At 43.1% G+C, this 27,838-nt stretch overlaps 1 protein-coding gene across 2 annotated transcripts in view; it reads left to right on the forward strand.

Moving 5' to 3' along the window:
- SH3GLB1 (SH3 domain containing GRB2 like, endophilin B1) overlaps positions 1 to 27,838 on the forward strand; it is a 100,809-nt gene that overhangs the window by 60,462 nt on the left and 12,509 nt on the right. The window contains exons 6-9 of one of the 2 annotated variants that reach the window (XM_068239851.1): positions 7,441 to 7,530; positions 12,079 to 12,102; positions 18,677 to 18,766; positions 24,018 to 24,118. In XM_068239851.1, coding sequence (XP_068095952.1) covers positions 7,441 to 7,530; positions 12,079 to 12,102; positions 18,677 to 18,766; positions 24,018 to 24,118 — 305 coding nt within the window. The remainder of the gene's footprint in view (positions 1 to 7,440; positions 7,531 to 12,078; positions 12,103 to 18,676; positions 18,767 to 24,017; positions 24,119 to 27,838) is intronic. The other variant, XM_068239850.1, reaches the window with a different exon arrangement.

A 27,838-nucleotide genomic window follows, 5' to 3' on the forward strand; every position in this document is an offset into this window, starting at 1 on the left:
TCACAGTATACAGCAGAGCAGATAACACTGGAATTGCCTTGCATGCAGAAACTGCTTATTGTATGCTTTTTTACTGTTGTGTTTTATGCCTTTTAAAGTCACCTGCGGTATTTCCACTTCCTGTATTGCTGTTCTTAAAGGGACACTGTAGGGGGGTCAGGGGAAAATGAGTTGAAGTTACCCGGGGCTTCTAATGCCCCCCCGCAGACATCCAGGGACAGTGGTTTTCCGACTTTAAAGTCTGAAATTCCAGAAGTGAACCAGAGGCGGGGCTGGAGCATTGGGGAGTGGCTGCGCGGGCACAGGATGTCTGCGGGGGACCATTAGAAGCCCCGGGTAACTTCAACTCATTAGTAAATGTACCAATATTCTACTAACCATAAAAGTACATAGTAGAATATAGGTTAATTTACCAATATTCTACTACTGGTTAAAGTAGATAGAAGTATACTCTAACTGGTAAATCCGCACCCATTTTAACTTGCAGCTTTTTTTAAGTGTATGCGTCATCAGGACAGGAATTGAGGGGCAGTAATTTAATGACGCACATATTTCTTACACATAAGGGCATGTATAGCTGTGGTTGATCTGCCTTGGTTAGTCCTTTGTTACTGAAACTTCTGTTACGCTTCATAAGCATCCGGATTTCCTCAGGGGCATAGATGTAAGGCTCTGTTTTTTGTTTTTCGCCCCGTCGATGGTCCATGGGTATCAAATGGCTAGAGGGGAAGCCAATCAAAGTGCCTGCAATGAATGATCACTGGTATCAGCAAAATGCAGTTTGTCATTCACAAAATGAAAGTAAAAATTACCTGTGTGTGCTGTTCACAGTACCCAGGATACATAAAATACATAAAACAAATAACTCCCCCATTAGTTCTTAACCCTTAATATCCTCCATAGTTACCAAATAAAGCACTTGTAAAAGAACCTATACACCTCGAACATGTATGCATCCAGCACAGCAAGGGAAGACAGTCACTCCTCAAGGTTACAACCAGCTGGAGAACTGTAATAGTGCACAATTCAAAGCTAACGCCCTATAAGTCAGTAGAGATGGGCCGAACCTCCGATTTTAGGTTCGCGAATAGACTTCAATGGGGATGCGAACTTTGAAAAATAGAAAAAATTATGCTGGCCACAAAAGTGATGGAAAAGATGTTTCAAGGGGTCTAACACCTGGAGCGGGGCATGGCGGAGTGGGATACATGCCCAAAGTCCCAGGGAAAAATCTGGATGTGACGCAAAGCAGCGTTTTTAAGGGCAAAACTCACATTGAATGCTAAATTGCATGCCTAAAGTGCTTTAAAACATCTTGCATGTGTATACATCAATCAGAGAGTGTAATTAGAGTTCTGCTTCACACTGACGCACCAAACTCACTGTGTAAAGCACCGCAAACAGCTGTTTGCGTAGTGACGGCCGTGCTGGACTGGTGCGCACCGTGGTGAGAGTGTAGGCGGTGGCGGTTTTCAAGCCCATATGGTCGCCGGGCTGTGGTAGCTCAATGATAGAACAGTGACTGTCCAGCTGATCAAATTTAATCTGACCACAATGAAGCAACAACCTTATTATCTTTTGTGTCCCATCCACACCCGAGGCACTCAAATAGCCGGCGGTCATTGCTTCATTGTGATACGCAAGCCCCTTCACCGCGGCAAGGTAATGATCACGAAGGGGGATGGGCACATGTACATGCCTTTTTGTTTTTTTGTTGCAGCCGCCCGCAGTGCAGCCAGAAAAATTAGGCAGGCATGTACATGCACCAGAAAAATTAGTGTAGTTTAAAAATTCAGGAATCCGCCTAGAGTCCTGGACCCTGTTGGTGGTGGCGGAGAAGGCAAGTGGCCTGCAGGCAGAGATGCTGTGTGTGGGGACTGACTTAGTCTTCGGTCATGCAGTAGACCTCCGTGATCCATTCCTCATTCATTTTGATAAAGGTCAGGTACTGAACACTGTCGTGACTTAGGCGACTTCTCTTCTCAGTGACAATGCCTCCAGCTGCACTGAAGGTCCTTTCTGACAGGACGCTTGCGGCAGGGCAAGAGAGAAGTTGTATGGCAAATTGGGACAGCTCTGGCCACAGGTCAAGCCTGCGCAACCAGTAGTCCAAGGGTTCATGGTCGCTTTTCGCAGTGTCTACATCCACACTCAAGGCCAGGTAGTCGGCTACCTGCCGGTCCAGGCGTTGGTGGAGGCTGAATCCGGAAGGACTATGGCGAGGAGTTGGACTAAAGAATGTCCGCATGTCCGACATCACCCTGAGATCGCTGGAGCGTCCTGTCCTTGCCTGCGTGGACTTGGGAGGAGGAGGGTTACTGCCAGTGGTACCTTGATTGTGTTGTGCAGCCACATCACCCTTAAACGCATTGTAAAGCATCATCGACAGCTTGTTCTGCAAGTGCTGCATCCTTTCCGCCTTCTGTTGAGTTGGTAACAGGTCCGCCACTTTGTGCCTGTACCGAGAGTCTAGTAGCGTGGCCACCCAGTACAGGTCATTCGCCTTGAGTTTTTTTGATACGGGGGTCCCTCAACAGGCTGGACAACATGAAAGAGGCCAACGCTGCACAAAGCTGGATGCAGACGTACTCTCCATCTCTTCTTGCTCTTCCTCAGTGACAGGACGCAACTCCTCTTCCTCCCCCCAGCCACGAACAATACCACGGGAACGTGGAGCAGTAGAAGCCCCCTGTGACGGCTGCCGCGGTTGTTGTTCTTCCGCCGCCTCTTCCTCCTCCACAGAAAACACCTTCCTCATCAACATCATCATCAGAGTCTGACGACTCTCCTTCCCCACACCACTCCTCTTCTTCTTCCTCCTCCTCCCCCCTCTGTGCGGCCGCAGGTGTTGTGGAAACATCGGGTTCGGATGTAAATGGCTCCCACGACTCCTGCTGCCGTAACTGTTCTCGTTCACGCTCCTCCACAGCTGTATCCACCACTCTACGCACGGCACGCTCCAGGAATTAGGCGTAGGGAATCAAGTCGCTGATGGTGCCCTCAGCGCGACTCACCAGTTTGGTCACCTCCTCAAAGGGCTCCATGACCCTGCATGCATTTCGCATCAGTGTCCAGTTGTTGGGCCACAACATCCCCATCCTCCCAGATTGTGTCCTTGTACTGTAATGATACAGGTACTGGGTGACGGCTTTCTCCTGGTCTAGTAGGCGAGAGAACATCAGCAGGGTGGAATTCCAGCGAGTCGGGCAATCGCAAATCAGGCGTCTCACAGGCCAGTTGTTTCTACGCTGAATGTCCGCAAAGCGTGCCATGGCCTTGTAAGAGCGCCTGAAATGCCAACACAACTTTCTGGCCTGCTTCAGGACGTCCTCTAAGCCTGGGTACTTGGACACAAATCTTTGCACGACCAGATTCAGCACATGTGCCGTGCAGGGTACGTGTGTCAGCTTTCCCAAATTTAACACGGAAATAAGATTGCTGCCGTTGTCACACACCACGTTGCCTATCTCAAGCTTGTGCGGGGTCAGCCATTGCTCCACCTGTTTGTTAAGAGCAGCCAGGAGAGCTGCTCCAGTGTGACTCTCCGCTTTCAGGCAAGACATGTCTAACACTGCGTGACACTGTCGTACCTGGCATGCAGCATAGGCCCTGGGGTGCGGGGGCTGTGTAGCTGGAGAGGAGATCACGGCACCAGCCAAATAGGAGGAAGATGACAGTCACAGTTGTCCCTACGTGAGAGTTGGCCTTTCCACGGCTCAATTTTTGCTGGCAGAGAGAACATATGGCTTTGCTCCGATCTGAGACACACAATTTAAAAAATTTCCAAACCGCTGAGCCCCCCTGGGGTGATGGCGCTACGGTGGCATCAGCAGCTGACGTTGAAGGGTAGCAGGCGGAGAGTAGGTGGCTGGAGGCCTGCCTGCGAGCCGTGGAGATGTGACAAGTCGGTCCGTTTGCGCAGCCACGTAATCCCTGCTTGCTGCCATCGGTCACCAGGTTGACCCAATGGGCTGTGTACGTAATGTAGCGGCCCTGCCAGTGCTTGGCAGACCAGGCATCCGTGGTCAGGTGGACCCTTGACCCAACGCTCTTCGCAATAGATGACACCACTTGCCTCTCAACTGCACGGTGCAGTTTGGGTATGGCCTTTCGTGAATAAGTGCGGCCTGGTATCTTCCACTGCGGTGTCCCAATGGCCAATAATTTACGGAACGCCTCTGACTCCACCAGCTTGTATGGTAATAGTTGGAGAGCTAATAGTTCCGCCATGCCAGCTTTCAGACACCGGGCAAGAGGGTGACTGGCAGACATTTGCTTCTTACGCTCAAATACTTCCTTCACGGACAGCTGGGTACTGCTGTGGGCAGAGGAGAAGGAACTGCTCAAGGGAAGAGGCGGTGTGGAGGAGGGTGGCTGTGAAGGTGCAAGGGAGAAAGCTGATGAAGACGATGCACCTGAAGGAGGAAGAGAAGGAGGGTGGCTTGTCTTTTGGGTGCTGCTTTTCCTCGGGTGTTCTTGCCATAGCTGTTTGTGCCTTCGTAAGGCACTTGTCCCTACGTGAGAGTTGGCCTTTCCACGGCTCAATTTTTGCTGGCAGAGAGAACATATGGCTTTGCTCCGATCTGAGACACACATGTTAAAAAATTTCCAAACCGCTGAGCCCCCCTGGGGTGATGGCGCTACGGTGGCATCAGCAGCTGACGTTGAAGGCCATGTTGGCTGGCTGTCCATAGCTGGCGATACATGGTGCCGGACACTGCCCCAGCTGTTTCTGAGGACGAGCTCCCTCTGCTTCTATCATGGAGTCATCTCCTCCCCCTCTGAACTGTCCACCTGGTCATCTCCTCTACTGGGAACATACGTGGCATCCGTATAATCGTCATCATAATCCTCCTGCCCAGCTTCGCTTTCCTCAGACACCAACTCAACTGCACCAACTTCAAGTGGTTCATTACCCCCATCCTCACACGTTCCGTCCATACTATCGCTACCTAACTCAGACGTATGAGGTGGTGTACCTGCGCCTTCTTCTTGTTGTTGCGGTAGTGGCTGGGAATCTGTGATTTCACCACCACCAAATAACTCCTGCGAAGTGTCAAATGCAGCGGATGTGGTGCTTGTTGTAGCGCTGGTGGCTGCGGGAGATGAGGTGTTCTGTGTTATAGTCAAGCACGTCCTGATCTTGGGAAGTGATGGCACGTGCCTTCTTCTGAGCACTGTATTTTGGGCCAGGTCTGCACGAAATCACAGCAACACCACCTCGCACAGACCTGCCGGTGCCTGGTGGCCTACCTCTGGGTCTGCCTCTACCTCTTCCTCTACCTGGTTTGTCCATTTTGTCCATCTCGGGGGATGCTAGGTATACTGCTGTCAGCTCACACAATGCATTCTTGCTGAGGTCAGTCACTACATGTTCACCACTGTACAGCAGTGCTACTTTGTGTCTGTCTTCCTGCTTTGTTACTGCTGCATCTGCTTTGTGCAAATTTGCCATTACGGGCGGAGGCTGCAGATGACTGCATTTCCTTATAGATCTTTTATCTGTGCATCAGGCCTGACAGCCCATGATCTGGTTAGTCGGGAAAGATAGAGTAAAGCTAAGTACCCACGGAAAGATATATTGTGGTACTCCACCGACGAATGGTCATTCCACCATCTATCCTTTTACATCGGAAGCCGAGTGATACAAACGTGGGCACAAAAACGATGCTCAAACTAAACAATTTTGAAAATTTGAAGAACGGTTTTAACTGTCAATTTACACCATATTGCGCGTAATGAATGATCGTCTGTCAAAATCTTCCACAAAATCTTGCTGTGGGTTCGGACCTTTTAGTAGTGAACACTGAGCAGATGTGCAGATAGCCTCAGATTTGTACTCAGCATGCACTACTTCCTTCAACAGCACAATCACCATATGCTTGCTGTAATATTTCAGGAACTCCATTATCACACTCCCCAAGCTTAATGCAAAATGTAATCACACCCCTCAGCTGTACTCGAGGGAACATCTTCACCTGCCAGGACGGCACTTGAGGTTTTTCCATTTGTTGTGACAGAACATTGAATAATATGGCAGGTTCTGGCATGTTGCAGTAATCCATTCAGAAGCACCTACACAACATTTGTGTTGTATGTCTACCTTCCCGATACAGAAATGAGAATAGTCTCCTTACTTTTCAATCAGCCATTACTCTTACATACTTACACAAAGGCTTCTGATCAATAATACAAACGTATTATGCTGGGCATACACTGCTCGATTTTTGCAGCTCGATTCCGCACGTGATTATCTTCCGCTCGTTTTTTTGTATTTTTTCCCATTGTGTTTAATGTGGAAATGAGCAGCGAAATGATTGGGCGGGAGATCGGACGTGTTGGAAATTATCTGTCAAGCCATCTAAATGGCTCAAAAACAAACCGTGTATTCCCAGCATTACACTTACATGTGAGTACAGTATGAGTTTTGTGTAGATAGATGGAGATAAGTCTCTGTACTCTGCATATATCTCCAACACGCACGAGCATAATCATAGTGGTGTAGTAAAATGCAAATTTTTTTTTTAACTTTTGTGTGTATTTACAGTATTTGCTTTTTAATGTTACAATTGCTGGCATGCAAGTCCATGTTTATTTTGTTTGCAGGAAAGCAACTTTTTTTTTTTTTTTTTACCACTGTACCACTTTGTGAGCCAGTGCAAACTGCAGCAATGTGGGACAAAGTATACAAGCAAGAGGGGGGGAAAGCATTAAAATGGTGTGCAAAAAAATGATTATTTTGGAGATATTACTATATGTGCGATGGATTGTGTACCGTAAGCTTCAACACATGGATTGGTTTTCAAAACCAGTGCAGGGAATATTGTAGCAAAAGCTTAGCAGCCTATCCGAATGCTTGATCTAGGCATGTGCTCCACTTCTGCAGTAGTCTTCCATGCACTGGTTTTGATAAATGTGCACCACAGTGTAAGGGTTGGTTCACACAGACTTCTGCTTGGTGCCTCGTTTAGCCAAGCAGAGGTCTTGAGCCCCTAAGGGAACATGGAACTGTGAATGCAGCAGATGCTGAACTCTACATGAGATGCTGGAGGAGACTATATGACTGGATCTACTACAACATTTACATGACTGATGCCAACTGCTGTCACAGTCGGTTAAAAAGACATTCTTTTTATACAACACTTTCGTCGACCGGCGAAAACATTGTGTTTACCACCCGTGTGAACCAGCCCTTAAACTGAGGCTGAATTGCAGACTAGATCACTAGAATATGCTGTGCAGTGATTGCTTACTTACTTGCGAACTATTGGTTGTGCAATGATGAATTGCAATCTCTGGAAGCTGATGAAAGCGCTCTTGCTGAGTTTTGTGATGTGGCACATTTTATAAAGACTTCTCTTCTGCTTTCAGTGCACTGAACTGATCTTTCCTCTCTCCCTGTTGACAGTTTATTTTTGTCTTTGTATGTGTGCACTTAAGCAATTAAATGCAGCTGAGCCTGAACGGAATGCCAGCCTTATGGTAAATTTGTCTTACATGCTCAGCGTGTTGCATGTAAAGTGGCTAAAGGTTCGTTGGCATCCCATCAACACTTCATTTGATGTATTGTGCTTTCTCTTGCATTGGGAAATTTTAAGAGATCTACTTTATTCACAAACTTGTAGCCTTTCTCGAACAATTATCAAGACTTGTTTTTTTATAGAGAAATTAGAGTAGCTAATCAAGTGAAGGATTTTTCCTCCCACTGAATTGGAAACTTTGAATAACTAATAAAGGTTAATAGTTTATGGAATTGGTGTTTTCTATTCTAGTTCTCATTATCATTATTATTATTATTATTTATAATATTTATTTATATTCTACTTCTCATGGACCATTTTAACAGAAATGGATGACTGAAGCTAAAACACAAGCCGAGTTGTTTAATAAAGCAATGCAGTGTGTGGATCAAATAGCAGCCAATCACATTTCAGATTACTGAAGCTAGGTTTTTGATGATTTCGCTTTGATTTATTCAGGCAGAATTCCAGGATAGGCTGGCACTAAGAACAGAAACAAAAGATCCAAATTCCTCTTTAGCCTTCTAAATGCAGCCTCCTGCTACCATCTCTTTGAATAAGGCTTAGAATGATTCAGCGGCTGCTGTATGCTGAAGCAGCATTTGGTAAATGGTCAGCTATTAACCCTTTAGCAGCCAATTTAGGGGCTTGCAAGTGCTCAGTGCCAATTTAGTTTAGCACATTTTTTTATTTGTTAAATTTCCTTGCTAATAAATTAGTACTGCTGTAATGTGTATTTATGGCCACCTGCCACTAGGGGGGCCGTGTGAGACAATAACCGAGATTTATGCTTTCAGTTTCAATATTTTCTGCTAGCAGAGATGCATCAAAGCATTTCAAGAACTTTCAGCAGTTCTGCCAACTGAGGCACTTATCTCAAAATGAGATCATTCCATTGAAGCTGCTAATGGGTTTAAGTAATTTACGATAGAGGGGTGGACTGAGTAGATCCAGAGTGGTACATCGGGACAGTGGCAGAGAGGGGCAGATGAATAGAAGCATGGATTTCACCGATAACCACAACAGGTTAGTGCAGAACTTTTTTTTTTTTTTTTTTTTTTTTTTTTTTTTGTTAGTTATTCCTTATTGGTTTGATATTCATTAGCTCAGAAGGCCATACACAAAATATTTGAAAAAGGTCATTCCAATTGTGGAGGAGCATTTGCTTTACAACCATTGGAAGGTTTTGGTGAGCCTGACCTGGCTAGGTTTTCCTACGTGACCAATGTCTACACTGCATTGTGCGACCAGAAAAGGAGGGGGTATGCATGCACTTTAGCACCCTTTAATGGGTACCTGTCAGGAGTGTCATTTACAAACCACAAGGAACTGGTACCTGCTGGACTAGTGTGAAGCTTAAAGCAGAACTGAAGTTAATTTTAAAACAAACACTTTCACTTACCTGGGGCTTCCCCAAGCCCCCAGCAGCTGTCCTGTCCCGCGTCTGTCCTCCACGATCCTACATTTTCTCCTGCCGCCAGCTAGTTTCGGTTTCTCTGCCTGGCCACTGCTCCTGCGTGGCTCTGGCCACGTGAATACTTCTGTGCATTCCAGTCCGCAATAGTCAAGGCTCGTGGAGGACAGACGCAGGACAGGGCGGCTGCTGGGGGCTTGCAGAAGCCCCAGGTAAGTGAAACAGTTTGTTTTAAAATACTCTTTAGTTCCGCTTAAAGCATTCCATGGATTTTTGAGCAGTTTAGGCCTGCTTTCACTACTAGGAATGTTTGCATGGTTTCATTTGCTTGGTATATAACCCAACTTGTGTTTTAGGTTCAGATTTCCTACAAGTCTATTATCTTAAGAGCAAGAGAACACACAATTTAAAATTCATTATTATATTCATTATAATATTATACTGAATGTACCACCTGTTTATAGTTCCTTGCGTTTTGTAGTTTCCATAGTGTAATGAATGTACTTTATCCTGTTTGTTTTTTGGACAGTTTTAATATCCTTTATACAAATAGCGGTGGTGTGCGGTAAACAACCAGTCACAACACTTTTCTAGCATCTAATGGCAACCATAAGCAAATAATCTAAACAAATGATTTGGTGGATCATTAGAACCAATGATTATTATTAGCACACGTTCACTCGAATGTTAGTAAATTGTCATGCAGAAAAACCTTGTCCAATCACGGTAGCGTTTAAAAAAAAAAAAAAAGTCGGGGTAAGGGTTAAAGCAAGCCTAAACTGAAAATAACTTTATGAGATAATTGTGTGTGTGTAGTTGTAATATTAATGGTAAGCAGACCTTTCCTGGAGTCTTTTATTTTAATTGAACGGTTGAAGATTGCATTTTAAACAGCAGCCATGTTTGTGTAATGCAAAATCTGCTTCATTCAGCTGCAAAACAATAGAAATAGTATTTTGAACTTTTCAGATCCAAACTGTTATCTGCAGTGATTTTTCAGCCAAATAAAAGTGTTTTGATGTCTGTTTCAGGAGAGCCTAGGCTGCATTTGACTGCCATTTGCATAGATAAAAGCACTAGTTAATCTTTAGAATAAAAAAAAACAAAACTAATTTATACAGGTTCTTTTAGGGCCTTATTCCACTACACCGCTAAATCGCAAATCGCTAATGATTTTTAAATCACTAAGGTTGTTTCTTTTGTCATAGAAATCATGAGAAGTATTTTCCACTATAGTGATTCGATTTGGAAATCGTGTGATAATGCAATGCAAATGAAAAATCGCAATCGCATAACAGAATTAATGAGCAATTGCTGGCGTTTTTGAGCTGTCATTGCTAGTGGAAAAGGGCCCTTAGTACTAGTACACTGTGTACCCATGCTTATCTCACTATGCCACTGGTAAATTCAAGTACACTGAAGTCAATGTTGCCATATTCAGACTGAGCCAAATGGTTTTATTTGCTCAGTTAAATTATAGCCACCATTCTTGGTTAACAGTAAATCCAGTATATATGGACTGGAAGACCGCACATCCCTGCTATTTGTACAAAGCCTATAGGTCTTATAGAAAAATGGTATAGCGTTTATTGTATATGTATCTTTTTGCTTTCTCAGTGCTTACATTAGTGACTGTACGTGAGTAATAAACTGGCTGCAATATTTTCAGCATTGACACCATACTAATAACCCTTCCCTTCATCCATAAAGCCAACTATTGCACTTAGAGAAGTGCTTTCTACATGCCATTACTTTGTCATTAAAGAGCAATTTTTGTATTCTCACTAAAACCAAGGCAGATAGTTCTTTTCACCTCTCCTGCAGAAGCTGACCTCCTCTGTCATTTGCCTGTGATGTTAGTGAACAGTAGCAAACTGCACAGAGATAAACGGCTAAAATAGATTGCTAACTTTTTTTCCTTACAAATGTAAATAGGTTTTATTTTAGTGAGTTTTTTTTGTTTAGTGTTTTTTTGGGGGGAAGGTGAGAAAAATCATTAGCAGTGTAACAGAATCCAGCCTAGAAAGGTTGCATATCCTCTGTCAGGGAATCAGCTGGTCTGACTTGGCTGTTCAGCTCTGTGGGCGGTCGTTCCCCACATGGTGTAGTAAAATGCACCACACACGGTACAACAAAATGATTTATTTATTATTTTTTTTTAATTTATTTTCTTTTCACTCTAAAAATCTGCTCGTATTTCCATTTTTTTTGTTTGTTTTGGAGGATTTTTCTGATCACTTTTTATGAACATTGAATGGTGTAGGGTTAGATTGCTTGATTTATAGACCCAAGCAATGTTTTTTTTAGTGTTTTCAATCATTATATTTTTTTCTCTATAATTGGGGAAACATTTAACGTGTGATACATTGGTCAGATTTTTTAAATCTTACAATCAGAATGGTAAAGAAATGTAAAAAAAAAATGTATGCTATGCAGCCACAAAAATGGATTTATTCAGGCAGCAGACATGGTTATGCTGGTTGCACAAGCTGCCACAAAGCAATTAGTAGTTTGTCTGAACAGTAGTTTGTCAGTTCATTTTCAGTAGACCTTGGACATAAGCCCTCAACCTTTTTGTCCCTTCCCACACAAGTAAGCTAGTGTAAAGGCTGCATGAAAATGGCTGCCATGGCCACTGGTAGGGACAGCTGTGTTGTTGGGATTCTCTGTAGATGTTTGCAGCAGTGAAATCTGCCCGCTATTTGTCAAGAAACCTCTAATGGGACAACAGTAACCTCGCACCACAGGAATATTGGTTCCTGGAATGTAAGATCTGGTAGTGGAATGGGGGGGGCGGCTATCTAAACAAACTATAACAATACTTCACCAAGGTACATACAAAAAAGTCATATGCACAATTACATGCTTGCATGCAAAATAGCCTAATTTAACTAGTTAACTAAGACTATCCTGTTTATAAATGGCTATATGTTCTTTTTACCACTAACCCGTATGTAAAATGCACCTTTTTTAAAGTTGTGTCTGCATTAAGAGAGGATGCAGTGAGTTTTTGGATACAGAAGTATGTTAGTTATAGAAATGATGATGAATGAGTAGCTACTTGGAAATAATGTATAGTGCTGTTCATGGCTTTATTTGGCACAGATAATGATATACTTTGTATTATATTTTAATGCATCTCAGACGTGGAATGAGGAAGCGACTAGGGTGAGTATGTAATACAGAGGTGACTGACTACCCATGTTGTTTAGATTCGGCAGTAAAGTTTCCCCAAAAATAAGACTTACCCGGAAAATGAGCCCTAACATGATTTTTCAGAATTTTTCTCAAAATAAAAGCCCTACTCCAAAAATAAGTCCTGGTTACAGTTCATAAAAAAAGTCAATTTAAGTAGTATCCAGGCAGCTATGGTATAAATGTAAAAATCAATTGGCAATAGAATGCTGCAGGACAGATAGACCTGTCACTAAGGATTTGCACTCAAGACTCCACATTGAATGTAGGTGGATGTTCATGGAAAAATAAGACCTGAAAATTGTCTCTATTGCATCTTTAGGATGCATTTCACATTTTCGGGGAAACGCGGTATTCAGATTTATCATCGGTAGCAGTGTAACACAGAGCTCTTTTGAGTTGCAGTGAGCCTATCATCAGATGAATATCCTATCTTGAACTGACTGCATACCTGACCCCCACCACAGGTCGCTGCTGGTTTTCTGTGCATTGGTGCAGAAACCTCATATCCTGCACTGATCAGTGGTAGGTGACAGGGAGTGGGTGTAATTGTATTTGCAGAATTTGGCAGCGCATCATTTCAGAACACTGACAAGGGTGTATAGAGTGTTCAGTTTGGAGCCTTAGTGCCAGTCTCTGTGTATTAGGACTCTCACACAGGCAGTTGACACTGGTGTATCTACTTCCTGTCATTGGCTTCTTTGGATTTGCCATGCACTTCCAGGCTGCACCAAGCATTTGGCACGAGTAACTGGGTGGTGCATTTGAGAGGGAGGTAGGTGTCTGCTAGACATTACATGCCACCATTTTCTGCAGTGCAGTTACTGCACCATGGGCCTGATGCACTAAATTCTGGCAAAGTTGCCACGCGCAGAGAGCGTGCCACAATTTTACCATTACTAGTGTACGGGGGAGAACTGGTTGTTAACCAGTTAGTGTCACCAGAACAACACTAATGGGTTAATAACCAGTGCTCCCACTGTGCTAGTAATGTTAAAATTGTCATGTGCAGGCTTTGCCAGAGTTAAGTGCATTGGGCCTTGTGTCAACTGATGATCTTGTGATACCTGTGGTTATATACGTCACCATTTGTTTGCATTACAAAACACCTGATTCTTCTTCATGGTTAGCAGCTATGCTGCTAGTACCATCAACTCAGGTGTCTATTTGAATTAGCCTTTAAAGAGGAGCTGTTAGGTATAAGGTCTCAGAGAAAATAAACACATATATCAGTAGCTAAAGATTGGCTGTACTTACATTACATATGCATTTCACTGTCCACGTTTGTACTTCACAGAATTTTTATATAGTATATGCAGAGATTGATGCTCCTGACAGCTCATGGCAGGTTTCATGTTTTTCTGTCAAATGTGTCGTCATGTCCTGCCTGCTTCCTGATCACAGAAAAGCTCGTACTGAATAACAGTGTGCAGTGAATATTAATGAGCCATGTGGCTAGGAACAATAGCTGACTCCTGCAGTGTACTCTGCCCGGAGATTTATCAGTGCTAGGCGCTGGACTGATTACAAGCTGCTGTAACGTCTCATTAGCAGCCGAGGGGAGGGCCCCAGAATGCTTTGCAGTATAGTATGCGGCTTGCGTCCTCTTAGGTCTAACAGCTTTTCTGATAAGCACACAGCAAAGGTAAGAGAGATTTTTATCTTCACTAATGCCTTTTTGGCTTCCTTCTAAACTGTTTAACACAGGAGAATAGAGGTTTAAATTAGCTTCTGCAGCCTGACAGTTACTCTTTAAGGCATAGTTAGCGAAGAGATGGAAGCACACCGTCACAGGAAACCATATGTGCCTCGGCTGTCCAGTTACCAGGCCGAAGCGGAACATAGTCACGGCTGAGCGCTTCGGAAAGTAGACCTGATGGGATACTTGGTTAAAGTACAGTTGAATTGAGAAGTATATGGAGACTGCCATATTTATTTTCTTTTAAACAATGCCAGTTGCCTGGCAGCCCTGCTATTTGGTTGCAGTGGTGTCTGAATAATACCAGAAACATGCATGCAGCTAATCTTGACAATGTCAGAAACACTTGATCTGCTGCATGCTTGTTCAGGGACTGTAGGTAAAAGTATTAGAGGCAGAGGATCAGCAGGACAGCCAGGCAACTGGTATTGCTTTAAAAAAAATATATGGCAGCCTCCATCTCCCTCTTGTTACAGTTGTCCTTTGACTTACTGTGGACCAATGAACATCAGAAGCGGAACATCATCACAGCTGAGCACATCTGATTCCATAGTAAGTTTACCCAGTTCTCCATCAGGTCTGCTTTGAACTAAGTGACCTGCTATTGGCTACTATGATTCTGGCAGTCAGCGATTGATTGTTTCGCTGTACTGGTGAGGTAGAAGTACTGTGTAATGTGATATGCCTTCTGAGACTGTCACAACTTGAGAAAGGGGCGGCAGGCTCCGAAACATTGCATACTACTAGGACCGTTTTATGTAAACGAATAAAAGAGCATAATACAAGTGGATGGTGCCAGCTTCATCTTCCCTGATTTAGCAATTAAAGCATTTCCGAACACTAGCAGTGGTGGTGAGGCTGTTCAGTAAGCAGTCTTACCACCAGTCTCTGTTATTAGGGAAACCTTAAGTTGACTTAAAGTACACCTGGACTGAGAGAGATATGGTGGCTGCATATTTTTCCTTTTAAACAATACCAGTAGTGTCAGAATCACAGACCTGAAACAAGCATGTAGCTAATGTAGACGTCAGTCAGAAACATCTGATCAGCATATGCTTGTTCATGGACATGGTCTATGGCTAAGGCTGGGTTCACATTTGCGTTAGCAGTCAGGATTTTCCGGACCGGATCCGGAACTTATACTGTACAAACGGAACGGACGTTTGGCAATCCAATGATAGTCTATGAATGCGTACATACTCGTCCATTCCACGCAGACCGGATCCGGACCGGATACGGACTCCGGACACTTTTCCAACTTGCTCTATTTTTCACGTACGCCGGATCCGGCCGCCGCACCCGGACCGGATCCTGACGGCACCATCCACACAGCTGAACCAATGAGAAACGGAAAGGAGGCAACACACTGGCTATAAAAAATCTGGATGTTCTACCCACTTCCTATGCGTTTTCATGGGCCCAGCGTTTAAGAAGTGGAGCAGCAGTGACTTGTGGCTGGAGATATTTGGCAGCATGTCGGACGAAGAGGCGAGGCCCTACACACCTGAGGACGTGATACTACAGGTGCAGCAGCTACCTGCCTGGTGCACCCACCATCTCCTGCGAGGAGCACGCCTTCTTCCCACATAGTATAGGTAAAAATCAAAAAGGAGACAATACCCAGGTAAAATGAGTACAAAAACACTGGATCCATGGTCCAAACTGCAGTCTCTATATCCAAGGATGGTCTCCACACGTCAGGCTGTCTCCAACAATGACCCCAGGGCTTCTACAGACCTCCCAGACCCCAAGAATTTATATAGTCTGTTATCTCTTTAAAAAATGGATCCGGATATCAACCGGATCACCTACTGATGAAAAACCGGATGCAAACAGAACGGATCCGGACCGGATCCGGACCGGATCCTGAGTGCAACCGTACGCATCCGGTCCGGATGCGCACAGAACAGATCCGGACATCCGTTCTGTTTTTTGCAAAAACGCAAGTGTGAATGGGGCCTAAAAGTATAAGGGCCCGTTTCCACTAGCGCGAATCCGCATGCAGTCAACGCATGCGGATTCGCATAAGCAATACAAGTGGATGGGACTGTTTCCACTTGTCAGTTTTCATTTGCATTTTTATGTGCAGGATTTTTCTGCACGGTAGATCCTGCAGAATTCGCCTGCGTGTGGAATGCAGGCGAATCGCAGGCAATGTATTTAATAGGGAAATCGCATGCGTTTTTTCCGCGATTTCGCGTGCGATTTCGCATTGAAAGTAATGTAAATTGACACAGGCAGTGACATGGTTAAAATCGCATATACCCTGCCTATGCGAAATCGCATGCGAAATCGCGGCAAAAAACGCATGCGGAATCGCATCCGCATGCGATTTTGTCAGCGGTGATATGCAGCGATTCCGCACCGCACTAGTGGAAACGGGCCCTAAGAGTTAGATGCTCAGCAGGACAGCCAAGCAACCTGAATTCTTTTAAAGGTTAAAAACAAACAAAACAAACACAGAACAAAAACAAACAATACAAACACAGAACAACGCTTTTCTCCTGGTGGACTCAAAACACCAGAGCTGCAGCCAGTGGGACGCGCTCTATAGGCAGTAGCAGTGTTAGGGAGTCTTGCCCAAGGTCTCCTATTGAATAGGTGCTGGCTTACTGAACAGGAGGAGCCGAGATTCGAACCCTGGTCTCCTGAGTCAGAGCCCTTAACCAGTACACTTTCCAGCCACTAACATAAAAGATGTCAGCCTCCATATACCTCTCAGTTCAAGTGTCCTTTAAATTATTTATGCACACTTTATGCAAGAAAACCTTGATGCTTACAATATAGAGATGAAAGCAAAACATTAATGACAAACATTGTTTCAGCTTGCTCATTTTGATTGTGCGTGTATATAAAACAGCCCTTCTATAGTGCTTCAAACAAACTGGCAGATAGGAGTGTCAGAAATGTGTGCCAGCCAGTGGATTGGTGCAGCTGAGGGAAATAAGTAACAAAGCATTCTGCCTTGTGCAGGCTAGTCGCTCCTGGAGCAAGGTGTACGATTTTGGACTGTCCCATGGCAGCAGTGCTCCAAACAAAGTGCACAGAGTACGCTTGGCAAGAAATGCAATTGGAGCACGGTATCTTTCCATTTCAGCCTACAGTCAAAGGATTTCTAAAACACTTGTGCACCTGTGTGTACTTATGGAATTTTAAAATAAAAGTGGAATTTCCTTTTAAAAATGTTACTATCTCTGTAAATGCCTCTGGAAAGCACATTTAAACTTCAGTCTACATTCAGCAACGCAGTTGGCAGAGCAGAGTGTTGATGTGGAAGTACGATCACTCTGTGCTCTCAGGCTCTTAAATAGAGATGTTTGTGAGCTGCTTTCATAGGGTTGGGTGATAGGAATACTTCAAGGATAAATTATCACCACACGAAAAATACTAGTTCTGGCTTTGAGATTTCAGCAGTGACACATAAACAGACCCCAATAGGGGAGAACCTTGTGTATGTATAAATAACGCAGGGGCAGTGTATCGTGTATTTATTTATTTATTGTATTTATAAAGCGCCAACATATTATGCAGCGTATTCTCTTGGAACCAAATGGGCTGATGGATATTTACAGTATGTCTCCCAGTAGAACAGCTATTTTATTACTGTTGACTGTGGCTACAGTAAAAATGAACATAGCTTCATTTGTAAGGAATCGTGCCCTAAGGCTTTGCACCACAACATTATTTTGTCTAGGTAAATGGGTGTGTACATGACGGCATTGGATCACACCCATATTACTAGACAAAATTATGCATTGTCTTTATTTCTGCTCACTTCCCAATTGCCCAAGCCTTTGTATAATACCCGTGCTTTGTATGGTATCCCACTGAGTGGAAATGTACTGTATGTGGGTTGCTCCATATACACTCCATAGATCCTTGCTGGCATTTCAGAGGGTTGTATTTCTGCTTGGTATACAGGTTGGCACAGTGACAGGTGATTTTCGTAGTACATTGTATTTCTGATTTGAAGATGTGTAACCCCTGAGCATACTGTGGTTTGCATTTTAAAGTGGACCTGACCTCAGAACTCCTCTCTGCTCTAAAAGATACACAACAGCATAATAAATGTTTAAAAAAAAACTGATTTTGTTGCAGCTGATGCATATCCTAAAATATATCTGCATGGTTTCTACTTCCTGATTCATGGAAGCAGACATATTGTTTTCAGCCTGTTCTTTTAAATGTGCTTATCTGCCATAGGCAGTCATGTGACACATGGGAGGGATCAAATTACAACTTGTGATTACACTTTTTTTTTCTTTTTTATGAGCCCGCCTCTCTTTAAGGTTTTACATTTTGGAGAACTGTCATGTTTAAACTCATTAAACAGTAGAGCTGACAGTGTATGCTCCTCTCCTAAGAATATAGCATGACCAGGAAACAGTCACAGAATGAATGCATGAACAGTAAATTGCTGGCATTAATTTCTCTGAATTGTGAAATATGCTCTGGTTAGGATGTTTTGTGTAATCACCAGTGAAACTATTTTATTGCTCAATGTTTGTCAGTGGCAGTGATTTGCATTCCTTGGAAGCCAGGCTGTTGAGGTGTATTTGTGGTTGCTGTATTGGTTAGACTAGATAAGTCAGTGGAAACAAGCTGTTTGGGCTGGTGGGGAAGGAACATGTCTGAGGAGCTTGTGTTTACCCTTCTAAGTAACTCTGCGTGTACAAGAGGCATGTGAGCTGCGGCTGCTGAAAGCCCCAACATGGGTCATTACCTCTTGTGCTGACTAACAAGCGCAGCCCATCCAGTAATGGAATACTGCGCTCTATTGATTACTCTGACTGACTTTGGAAATATAAACAGTGAAGCCTATTCATCATTGCTGTTTTCTCTTCTCAGGCTGAACAGGAACTCCGGATAACACAAAGTGAATTTGACCGCCAAGCTGAGATAACTAGATTACTGCTAGAGGGCATAAGCAGCACACATGTAAGTTATAAATACAGACAACAGCAGTGACTTCACAGGTTTTGACTTGCTAGCCTGTATGGCTCTGCAGAACCTGTATTCAGTATTCCTCTATGGGTGTCAGCTGGGTATCAGTTGAAAAGCGCTCCAGAGCCATCTGTGTAAAAAGGCCTCCACTATAGAATGTAATTTGCCGTGATTAGCGGTGAAAAGTGTGATTTGTGTGTGTTATATTATATCGGCTATATGATGTTTATATCGGCTATATCATGGAAATGCTTGCGGTTATAATAAGCACCTGATTTTATTTATGCTTACACTATATGCCCTTAAAGGACCACTATCGCGAAAACCCATAACAGAAATGTTTTTCTTACAGAGTAAAATGAGTCTTAAATTAATCTTCTCCTATGTTGCTGACACGTACCATAGGTAATAGAAATCTGACGGAACCGACAGGTTTTGAACTAGCCCATCTCCTCATGGGGATTCTCAGGGTTTTCTTTATTTTCAAAAGTACTTAGTGAATGGCAGTTGCTCTGTCCAACTGTCAAAGAAGTGTGCAGTGAACAGGGAGGCTGGCCAGTATCTCTATATGAATCCTTTTCAGGGAGTCACTGGTGGATGGCCAGAGAGTGCGACTTGACCTATTCAATCCTTTTTAGGGAGTGTCTTTATAAACCATAAAGGCCATGTTGAGAATCCCCCATGAAGATATGGACTAGTCGAAAACTTGTCTGTTCTGTCAGATTTTTACTACCTAATATAAGTGATGGCAACATAGGTGAAAAGTAATTTATGGCTCATTTTACTCTAGAATAAACCTACTTTTTATTTTGTGTTTACATGTATTTAAAATTTTACATTTTTGTGCGATAGTGGTCCTTTAACCAGTTAAGGACAATGCTAGTTGAAATGTACACCCTGTTTTGATGCTGCCAGGGCGTAGATTTCAGCTCACCGGCGCCGCGCATTCTTGTTGCTCCCACCGATCACGTCACTCTCTGCCCACTCAGCTCACTCGCCCTGCCGTCTTTATGAACACAGAGCCCTGTGAGCTGGTCAGGAGCCAATTTCATTGGCTCCTGACCCTGTCTATCAATGTAAGCAACTCCCATTTGCTTATGTTGATAGACCAGGTAGGGAGCCAATGAAAGCAGCTCCTGACTGGCTCACAGGAACTCTGCTGTCATAGAGCCCCCAGAGTGGGTGGCCTGAGGTGGGTGGCGGGTATGTGCGGCAATTTGCCGGTATTCCGCCGTTTATGGTACCAATGGTCTCTGGTCCTTAAGGGGGCAGAGACCGCTGGTACTTAAAGGGAAGGTTCAAGCAAAATAAAAAAGTTTCACTTACCTGGGGCTTCTACCAGCCCCATGCAGCCATCCTGTGCCCTCGTAGTCACTCACTGCTGCTCCAGTCCCCCGCTGTCAGCTTGCCGACCTCTGAGGTCGGCGGGACGCATTGCGTACATTTTTACGCATTCCCGCTAGTGCAGGAACATTAACGCATACATTTTTACGCATTACTGGTTCAATGCGTTCATTTTTACGCATTGAACCAGTAATGCGTAAAAATGTATGTGTTAATGTTCCTGCACTAGCGGGAATGCGTAAAAATGTACGCAATGCGTCCCGCCGACCTCAGAGGTCGGCAAGCTGCCAGCGGGGGACTGGAGCAGCAGTGAGTGACTACGAGGGCACAGGATGGCTGCATGGGGCTGGTAGAAGCCCCAGGTAAGTGAAACTCATTTTTTTTATTTTGCTTGGACATTCCCTTTAAGTGGTTAACATCACTGCTATATTTTTACAACTACATTTTTAAAAAAAATTGCGGCACAATTATCTCACTCAATACCATTTTTTATACCTTCAAAATAAAATGTGGCAACAATGGTCAGGCCAGATACCGGGGTTATCCTTCAAAAATTGCAGCTACAACAATCTCACTGAATACCGTGGTTAAGGTTAGCCACCACATTTGGTGGGTGGGGGGGATGGTTTAAGGTTAGGCACCACCATAGGGGGTAGAAGTTATGGTTGGAATTAGGGTTATATTCTAATAGCCGCTACATCTAGTGCCTTTTGTAAACAGGATCACCCTCATTGTCTACAAATAGGTGCCCTTTTAAAAACAAAATAACATTTATTGGCTACATCCATTGCCCTTTTATAAACAAAATCACGTTTATCGGCCCTTTTTTTTTTTTTTTTACCCCTAGAGCCCTTTCTCATGTATGCACCAGCAGAGTTGTTGAATAAAGTTGTTGTAGTGTATTGCACATCTCCTGCCAACATTACTCTGCAGACAAATGGCCACATCTTTTGCTTTTATGCCTCCTTTCTGTTATTCTGTTAACTATTCCTGGAGATGGAGAAAAGGCAGGCTAGCACAAAACTAATCTATTTCTAGGCATTAATTCAGGTCTCTGCACATAACTGGAGGTGAGTTATTGAGTGTAACTGGAGATAAGGCCATAACGTTCTCTCCACTACATGTCTCTCCATCAGTAACTGTGTGCACAGGGCTGCATGCATACATGTATCCTCATTCATGATAGACAAACCCTGTTTATCTTTACATTGCATTTAAAGAGACTCAGAATCTGTGACCTGCAGTCGTAGAACTTTGCAGGTCTATTACTCTGTAAAAAATCGCTCATCTGCCGTGGGGATGCAGTGATTCAACTGGGGCATTCATGCTTAAAAAGGATACCCGAAGTGACATGATGACATGTCTATGTACAGTGCCTAGCACGCAAATAATTATGCTGTGTTCCTTTTTTTTTCTTTCTCTGCCTTAAAGAGTTAAATATCAGGTATGTAAGTGGCTGATTAAGTCCTGACTCAGACAGGAAGTGACTACAGTGTGACCCTCACTGATAAGAAATTCCAACTATAAAACACTTTCCTAGCAAAAAAAATGGCTTCTGAGAGCAAGAAAGAGGTAAAAAGGGGAATTTCTTCAGTGAGGGTCACACTGTAGTCACTTCCTGTCTGAGTCGGGACGGAGTCAGCCACTTTCCTGATATTTAACTCTTTCAGGCAGAGAAAGGAAAAAAGACCACAGCATATTTGTGTGGTAGGCACTGTACATACACGTCCATCTCCTCATGTCACGTCACATGTCACTTCGGGCATCCTTTGAAGTGGATCCAAGATAAACTTTTACTCATTGCATAGTTGGGTTCCTTTCATATAGTTTATAGGGCATTCCTCAAGCCAAATACTTTTTTTTGTTTGTTTGTTTGTTTGTTTGTTTTAATACTCAAATTCCCTATAAACTAAACAAGCCTCATCCACAGCTCCTTTTGTGCCTTGGCACTCTTAGGGCGATGTAGTAAGGGCTTATGGGCGCTCAGTCTGGGCAGGAGGAGGAGGTGTTACTAGACATAGATTTCAGAGGCAGAGGGGATGAGAAGAGGGGATTGAGCTAAGGGCTGGCGATGCTATCAGCTTGCCTGTGTAATGTGACAAGCAGAACATGGCTGTCATTGTATCACAGGAAGAAATAATCATATACAGTTGAAGCTGTTTGCAGCTAGTTTTGCTGTGCAAACTATCTACATTTTAGATAAGATGTATAGACAAGTTACTTGTTATAGTTAGTTTTTCACCTCGGATCCGCTTTAAGAGGATTTTATGACAAAAACAGGTTAAAAAAAAGACTTCAGAATTTCTTTAAGGATTTTTGTGGACTAAAGTATGTATATTGTATAATTTATATTACTTTATCCCTAGTGCGGTCTATGAATCTTACTACTACTACTACTACTACTACTACTACTACTACTACTACTACTACTACTACTACAACTACCACTACCAATTTTACTATGACATACCTTTCTCCCGGATTACGATACAATAAATTGCTTTCCTGTAAGTGAGGGAAAAAGTTAAGGTTTGCTTACTGAGACTTCTTCCGCTCCTTCCCCTCCCTTTACCCAGCAGTCTCATCAGGTCCAACGCTGTCCTCCCGGTCCATTGCATAAAGTCTGCAAAAGGCTCAGTCACAGATTACTGCTCATGCATAGCTCCAGACGCTTGTCTCCTTGATTGTGCTCCCATAGCCAGGATTGGTGTGCACAGTTGCAAGGTTTATGAACTGTGCAGGCGCATAACACTACTGCCCATGGAAGCATGATTGAGGAGGTGTGCGCTACTAGGACATCGCATGGAGTGACAACGACACAGTGGTGCAGACCTGGAGGACAGCGAGGCACCTGCTAGACTGTGAAGGGCTAGAAGAAGTCCTAGGTAAGTTTAAAAAAAAAATCGACTTTTTTTTCCCCCCCTCAAGTAAGGTTTCCTTTAAAGTGGGTAGTAAAATGTGATACATCTGACATGTTTTGAACTAGTCCATCTGCTTATGGGGTATTTTCAGTATTTTCTTTATTCTTATGAACCTACTCCCTGGAAAGGACCTATACAAAGACGCTGGCCAGCCTCCTTATTTTATTACACACTATTTTGGCAGTTAAACTAAACTGCAGTTCAGTAAGTGCTTTTAAAAATAAAACCCTGAGAATCCCTATGAGATGGACTAGTCCAAAACCTGTTAAATTTTTACTGCCTACTGTAAGTGAAAGCGACATTTGGGACCAATGCACATTTTCTGTGTATGTATTGTACATGTTACACATTTTTGTGATACTAGTTTTTTAAACATCAAAGCTTACACTCGTTAACCTTCATAAAAGGACAACAGTAGTGAAAGGAATATGGAGGCTGCCATATTTATTAGTTGCCTGGCAGCCGTGCTGGTCTATTTGGTTGCAGTAGTTTCTGAAGAACCCCAGAAACAAACATGCAGCTAATCTTGTCAGATCTGGCAAGAATGTCAAAAACACTTGATCTGCATATGCTTATTCAGGGTCTATAGCTAAAAGTATTAAAAGCAGAGGGTCAGCGGGTAGCCAGGCAACTGGTATTGCTTATAAGGAAATATGGCAGCTTCCATATTCTTCTCACTTCAGTTGTCAGCAACTTATTTCTGTGTCTGAAACCCTACATGAGATACTGGTTATAGGAGAGTGAAGAAGTGCAGCTCTAACGCCTGTATGTTTATAAACATGGACACCTTTGTTCCCAGTCCTTGCCATGGACTCTTGCCATAAGTATTTGCATAAGTGAGGTTAACTCAGTGTTACAAATCATTATAATTTGATATTCATATGACCTATAGCCTGCCTGCACCCCTGAAGGACTACATAATCCACAATAACACAATAAATACGATGCTTAATTATTTCACTGTTCCATTTACACCAAAGGCACATCATCTACGCTGTCTGAATGACTTTGTGGAAGCCCAAATGACCTATTTTGCACAGTGTTATCAGTATATGCTGGACCTTCAGAAGCAGCTTGGCAGGTAAACACTCAATATTATTTTATTTTTTTTATTTTATTTTTTTTAATGTTCTTGTTTTCCATGTGTTTACAAGTTAACGGACATGACCATTCACTTTCACATCACTGTTCCTACTTGGCAATTGGCTGTGTTCCTTTTTTTTTTTTTTCTTTGTCTTTCTCACTGTAAGGGCCTGTTTCCACTACATGCGGATTCTGGATGCAGAAAACTGACTCCAATGAATGCCTATGGGAAATCTGCATCAGACAAATCGTGTTTAGTGGAAACAGGCCCATAGTCATTCATTGGAGTTTTTTCTGCATCCAGAATCCATGTGTAGTGGAAACAGGCCTAATGCTGGGTACACACTATGAGATTATATGGTCGATTTTAGTCAGATCGATTATTTCCAACATGTCCGATTTGCTTTCCGATCGATCACCGAGCATTTTCCTATTCAATGTAACGGAAATCAATCGGAAAAATGCTCGGAAATCGATCGGAAAGCAAATCGGACATGTTGGAAATAATCAATCTGACAGTAAATTGACCATAAAATCTCAGTGTGTACCCAGCATTAAGGGTTTAGAATCCAGGGCTCTAAATGAGCTTCTCTGCAATCAGACTGGCATAATTCTCACTGATGTGTAACTGAGATTGTAAAACTGGTGGGTGGCTGAGAAAATCCTATGTGAATGTTTGTGGCCTCCTGCATAACGTGTTGGTGGTCCTTGAGAACAGGGTTGGGGAACTTTGCTGTAATGGATTAAAAAGAACCTAAAAGCCCTCTTGCTTTAGGAAAAAAAAAAAAAATACCAAGCGTAAATGAACATCTAAAACCGAAAGTATTTATAGCTGTTCAGCTTTATGAGTGAACAAGAAGGAACTCCTGTGATGTATACCTTCTGCCTAGTAGAGATGGATAAGGAAAGACAAACCTGCAGCTAAAAACTGCTTCAGGAAGTGAACCTCTGTTTATTATATACTAAAGCTAATAATCGGCCAGCTGATTCCATGCTTTCATGTACTGACAGTAAGATGTATCTGACAAGTAAACAAGCTCCTTAGAAAGGCTTGAAGTGGTATAAAAGTGTTTGTTGCCTAGGAAATAACTGTCTTCTCTTGGGCTTGTGTGACTTTCATGAACACTTCAAATAAACAAAAGACCGTACAAACCGTCTTAACAGACTAGCCATTGGATTCATCACTTATAAGAATAACATGTCTCTTGTCCGGGCCTTCTTTTATACACAGTCTAAAGAGAAATGAGGCTTTAAATATGGAATGTTTAATGGTATACAGATATCTTTCTCTGTTTTACTATTTAAAATGTTAATGCATATAGAAGCAACCCATGCCCTTTCCTCAGCAGTGTTGTAAATTGTGGTCCAGGCTAACATTTTCCTGCAGATTCTACTTTCCATACCTGGAATTTGTTTGACATGGGTAATGGCTAACCTCAATGTAATCTGTTTGAATGGTGGGGTTTTTTTTGGACTTCAGTCTCCATTAAACTATCCTTGCCAGGAGGAATCCTTTACAATACTCATTCTGATCAGTCTTGGGTGACCAATAGTGTTTATACATGGGGCCAAATCTGTATCATGATCCATTAGGGCAGCACGGTGGCGTAGTGTGTAGTACTCTCCCCTTGCAGCGCTGAGTCCCCGGTTCAAATCCCAGCCGGGGCACTATCTAGTCGCTGGATTGTGTAATGGTTAAGGGCTCTGCCTCTGACACAGGAGACCTGAGTTCAAATCTCAGCTCTTCCAGTTCAGTAAGCCAGCACCTATTTCAGTAAGGAGTTTCTTGGGCAAGTCTCCTTAACACTGCTACTGCCTACTGAGTGCGCTCTAGTGGCTGCCTCGCAAGCGCTTTGAGTCCGACAGGACAAAGGCGCTATACAAATACTGCTATTATTATTATTATTATTATCTGCATGGAGTTTGTATGCTCTCCCTCTCCAGCACTCCAGTTTCCACCTACACCCCAAAAACATACAGATAAGTTAATTGGCTTACCCCTAAAACTGTCCCTAGGCTAGGAAACCTACACTACTTGAGGCATTCATAGACCTATGGATATTGTGGTATTAGATTGTGGGCCCTCTGAGGGACAGTTAAGTGACAAGACAGTGTACTCTGTACAGCGCTACAGAAGATGTCAGCGCTATATAAATACTAATATTACAGTTAGACTTACCGGTAACTGTATTTCTAGACGTCATACGGGACACTGGACACTGGAGATGTGGCTCCGCCCATCCAATCAGTGGAAACCACCTGAAAGAGTAAAAAGAGTATTAATAGCCCCCACCCTCCCCTGGCTCCTCAGTGTAATGCAAGTAACTTCCAACTAAAACACAGAGAAGAGGAGAGGAAATAAGACACCTCAAAAGAAGTGTAACCCATAAACCCCCAATCCAATAGCCGTAAGAGAGTGCGACAGGAATAGAGGTGGGTTGGTGTCCCGTATGACGTCTAGAAATACAGTTACCGGTAAGTCTAACTGTAATATTCTCTAGCCGTCATACGGGACACTGGAGATGATAAACAAGTAGTCTGAAAAGACATAACTAGGGAGGGCCACAACCCTGGAGCACTACTCTGCCAAAACAACACCGTACTATGCATAGGTCCACAGAACCTTATGGGCAGTAAATTCCGATGCAGAACAGTTCTGCCACACAACCGCACTGGCCCTCAGAGCAGGATTGTCAACTCTGCTCTCCCTCTCTACAAGATTTTCAATCTCCACAGCCAGCATAGATAAAGTGCCGGCCTGTATATCAGACCAATTCGAAACAGGTTTGCAGACCAATTCGAAAGAGGCTCAAAGTTAAAATCAAACCAGACGAAGTCAAAACCGATAGAAAGTCATCCTCGAAAGACAGAAAGTCAAAATCGAAAGACTGAAAGTCATAATCGAAAGACTGAAAGTCATAATCGAAAGACTGAAAGTCATAATCGAAAGACAAAGTCATAATCGAAAGACTGAAAGTCAAAATCGAAACAGACTAGAAGTCAAAATCGAAACAGACTGAAAGTCATAATCGAAAGACTGAAAGTCAAAATCGAAACAGACTAGAAGTCATAATCGAAAGACTCGAAGTCATAATCGAAAGACTCGAAGTCATAATCGAAAGACTGTAAGTCAAAATCGAAAGACTGAAAGTCAAAATCGAAACAGACTAGAAGTCAAAATCGAAACAGACTGAAAGTCATAATCGAAAGACTGAAAGTCAAAATCGAAACAGACTAGAAGTCATAATCGAAAGACTCGAAGTCATAATCGAAAGACTCGAAGTCATAATCGAAAGACTCGAAGTCATAATCGAAAGACTCGAAGTCATAATCGAAAGACTCGAAGTCATAATCGAAAGACTGTAAGTCAAAATCGAAAGACTGAAAGTCAAAATCGAAAGACTGAAAGTCAAAATCGAAACAGACTAGAAGTCAAAATCGAAACAGACTGAAAGTCATAATCGAAAGACTGAAAGTCAAAATCGAAACAGACTCGAAGTCATAATCGAAAGACACGAAGTCATAATCGAAAGACTCGAAGTCATAATCGAAAGACTCGAAGTCATAATCGAAAGACTCGAAGTCATAATCGAAAGACTCGAAGTCATAATCGAAAGACTCGAAGTCAAAATCGAAAGACTGAAAGTCATAATCGAAAGACTGAAAGTCATAATCGAAAGACTGAAAGTCATAATCGAAAGACTGAAAGTCATAATCG

The sequence above is a fragment of the Hyperolius riggenbachi genome, chromosome 6 (assembly GCF_040937935.1).
Source record: "Hyperolius riggenbachi isolate aHypRig1 chromosome 6, aHypRig1.pri, whole genome shotgun sequence".
In the NCBI taxonomy this organism is placed as follows: domain Eukaryota; kingdom Metazoa; phylum Chordata; class Amphibia; order Anura; family Hyperoliidae; genus Hyperolius; species Hyperolius riggenbachi.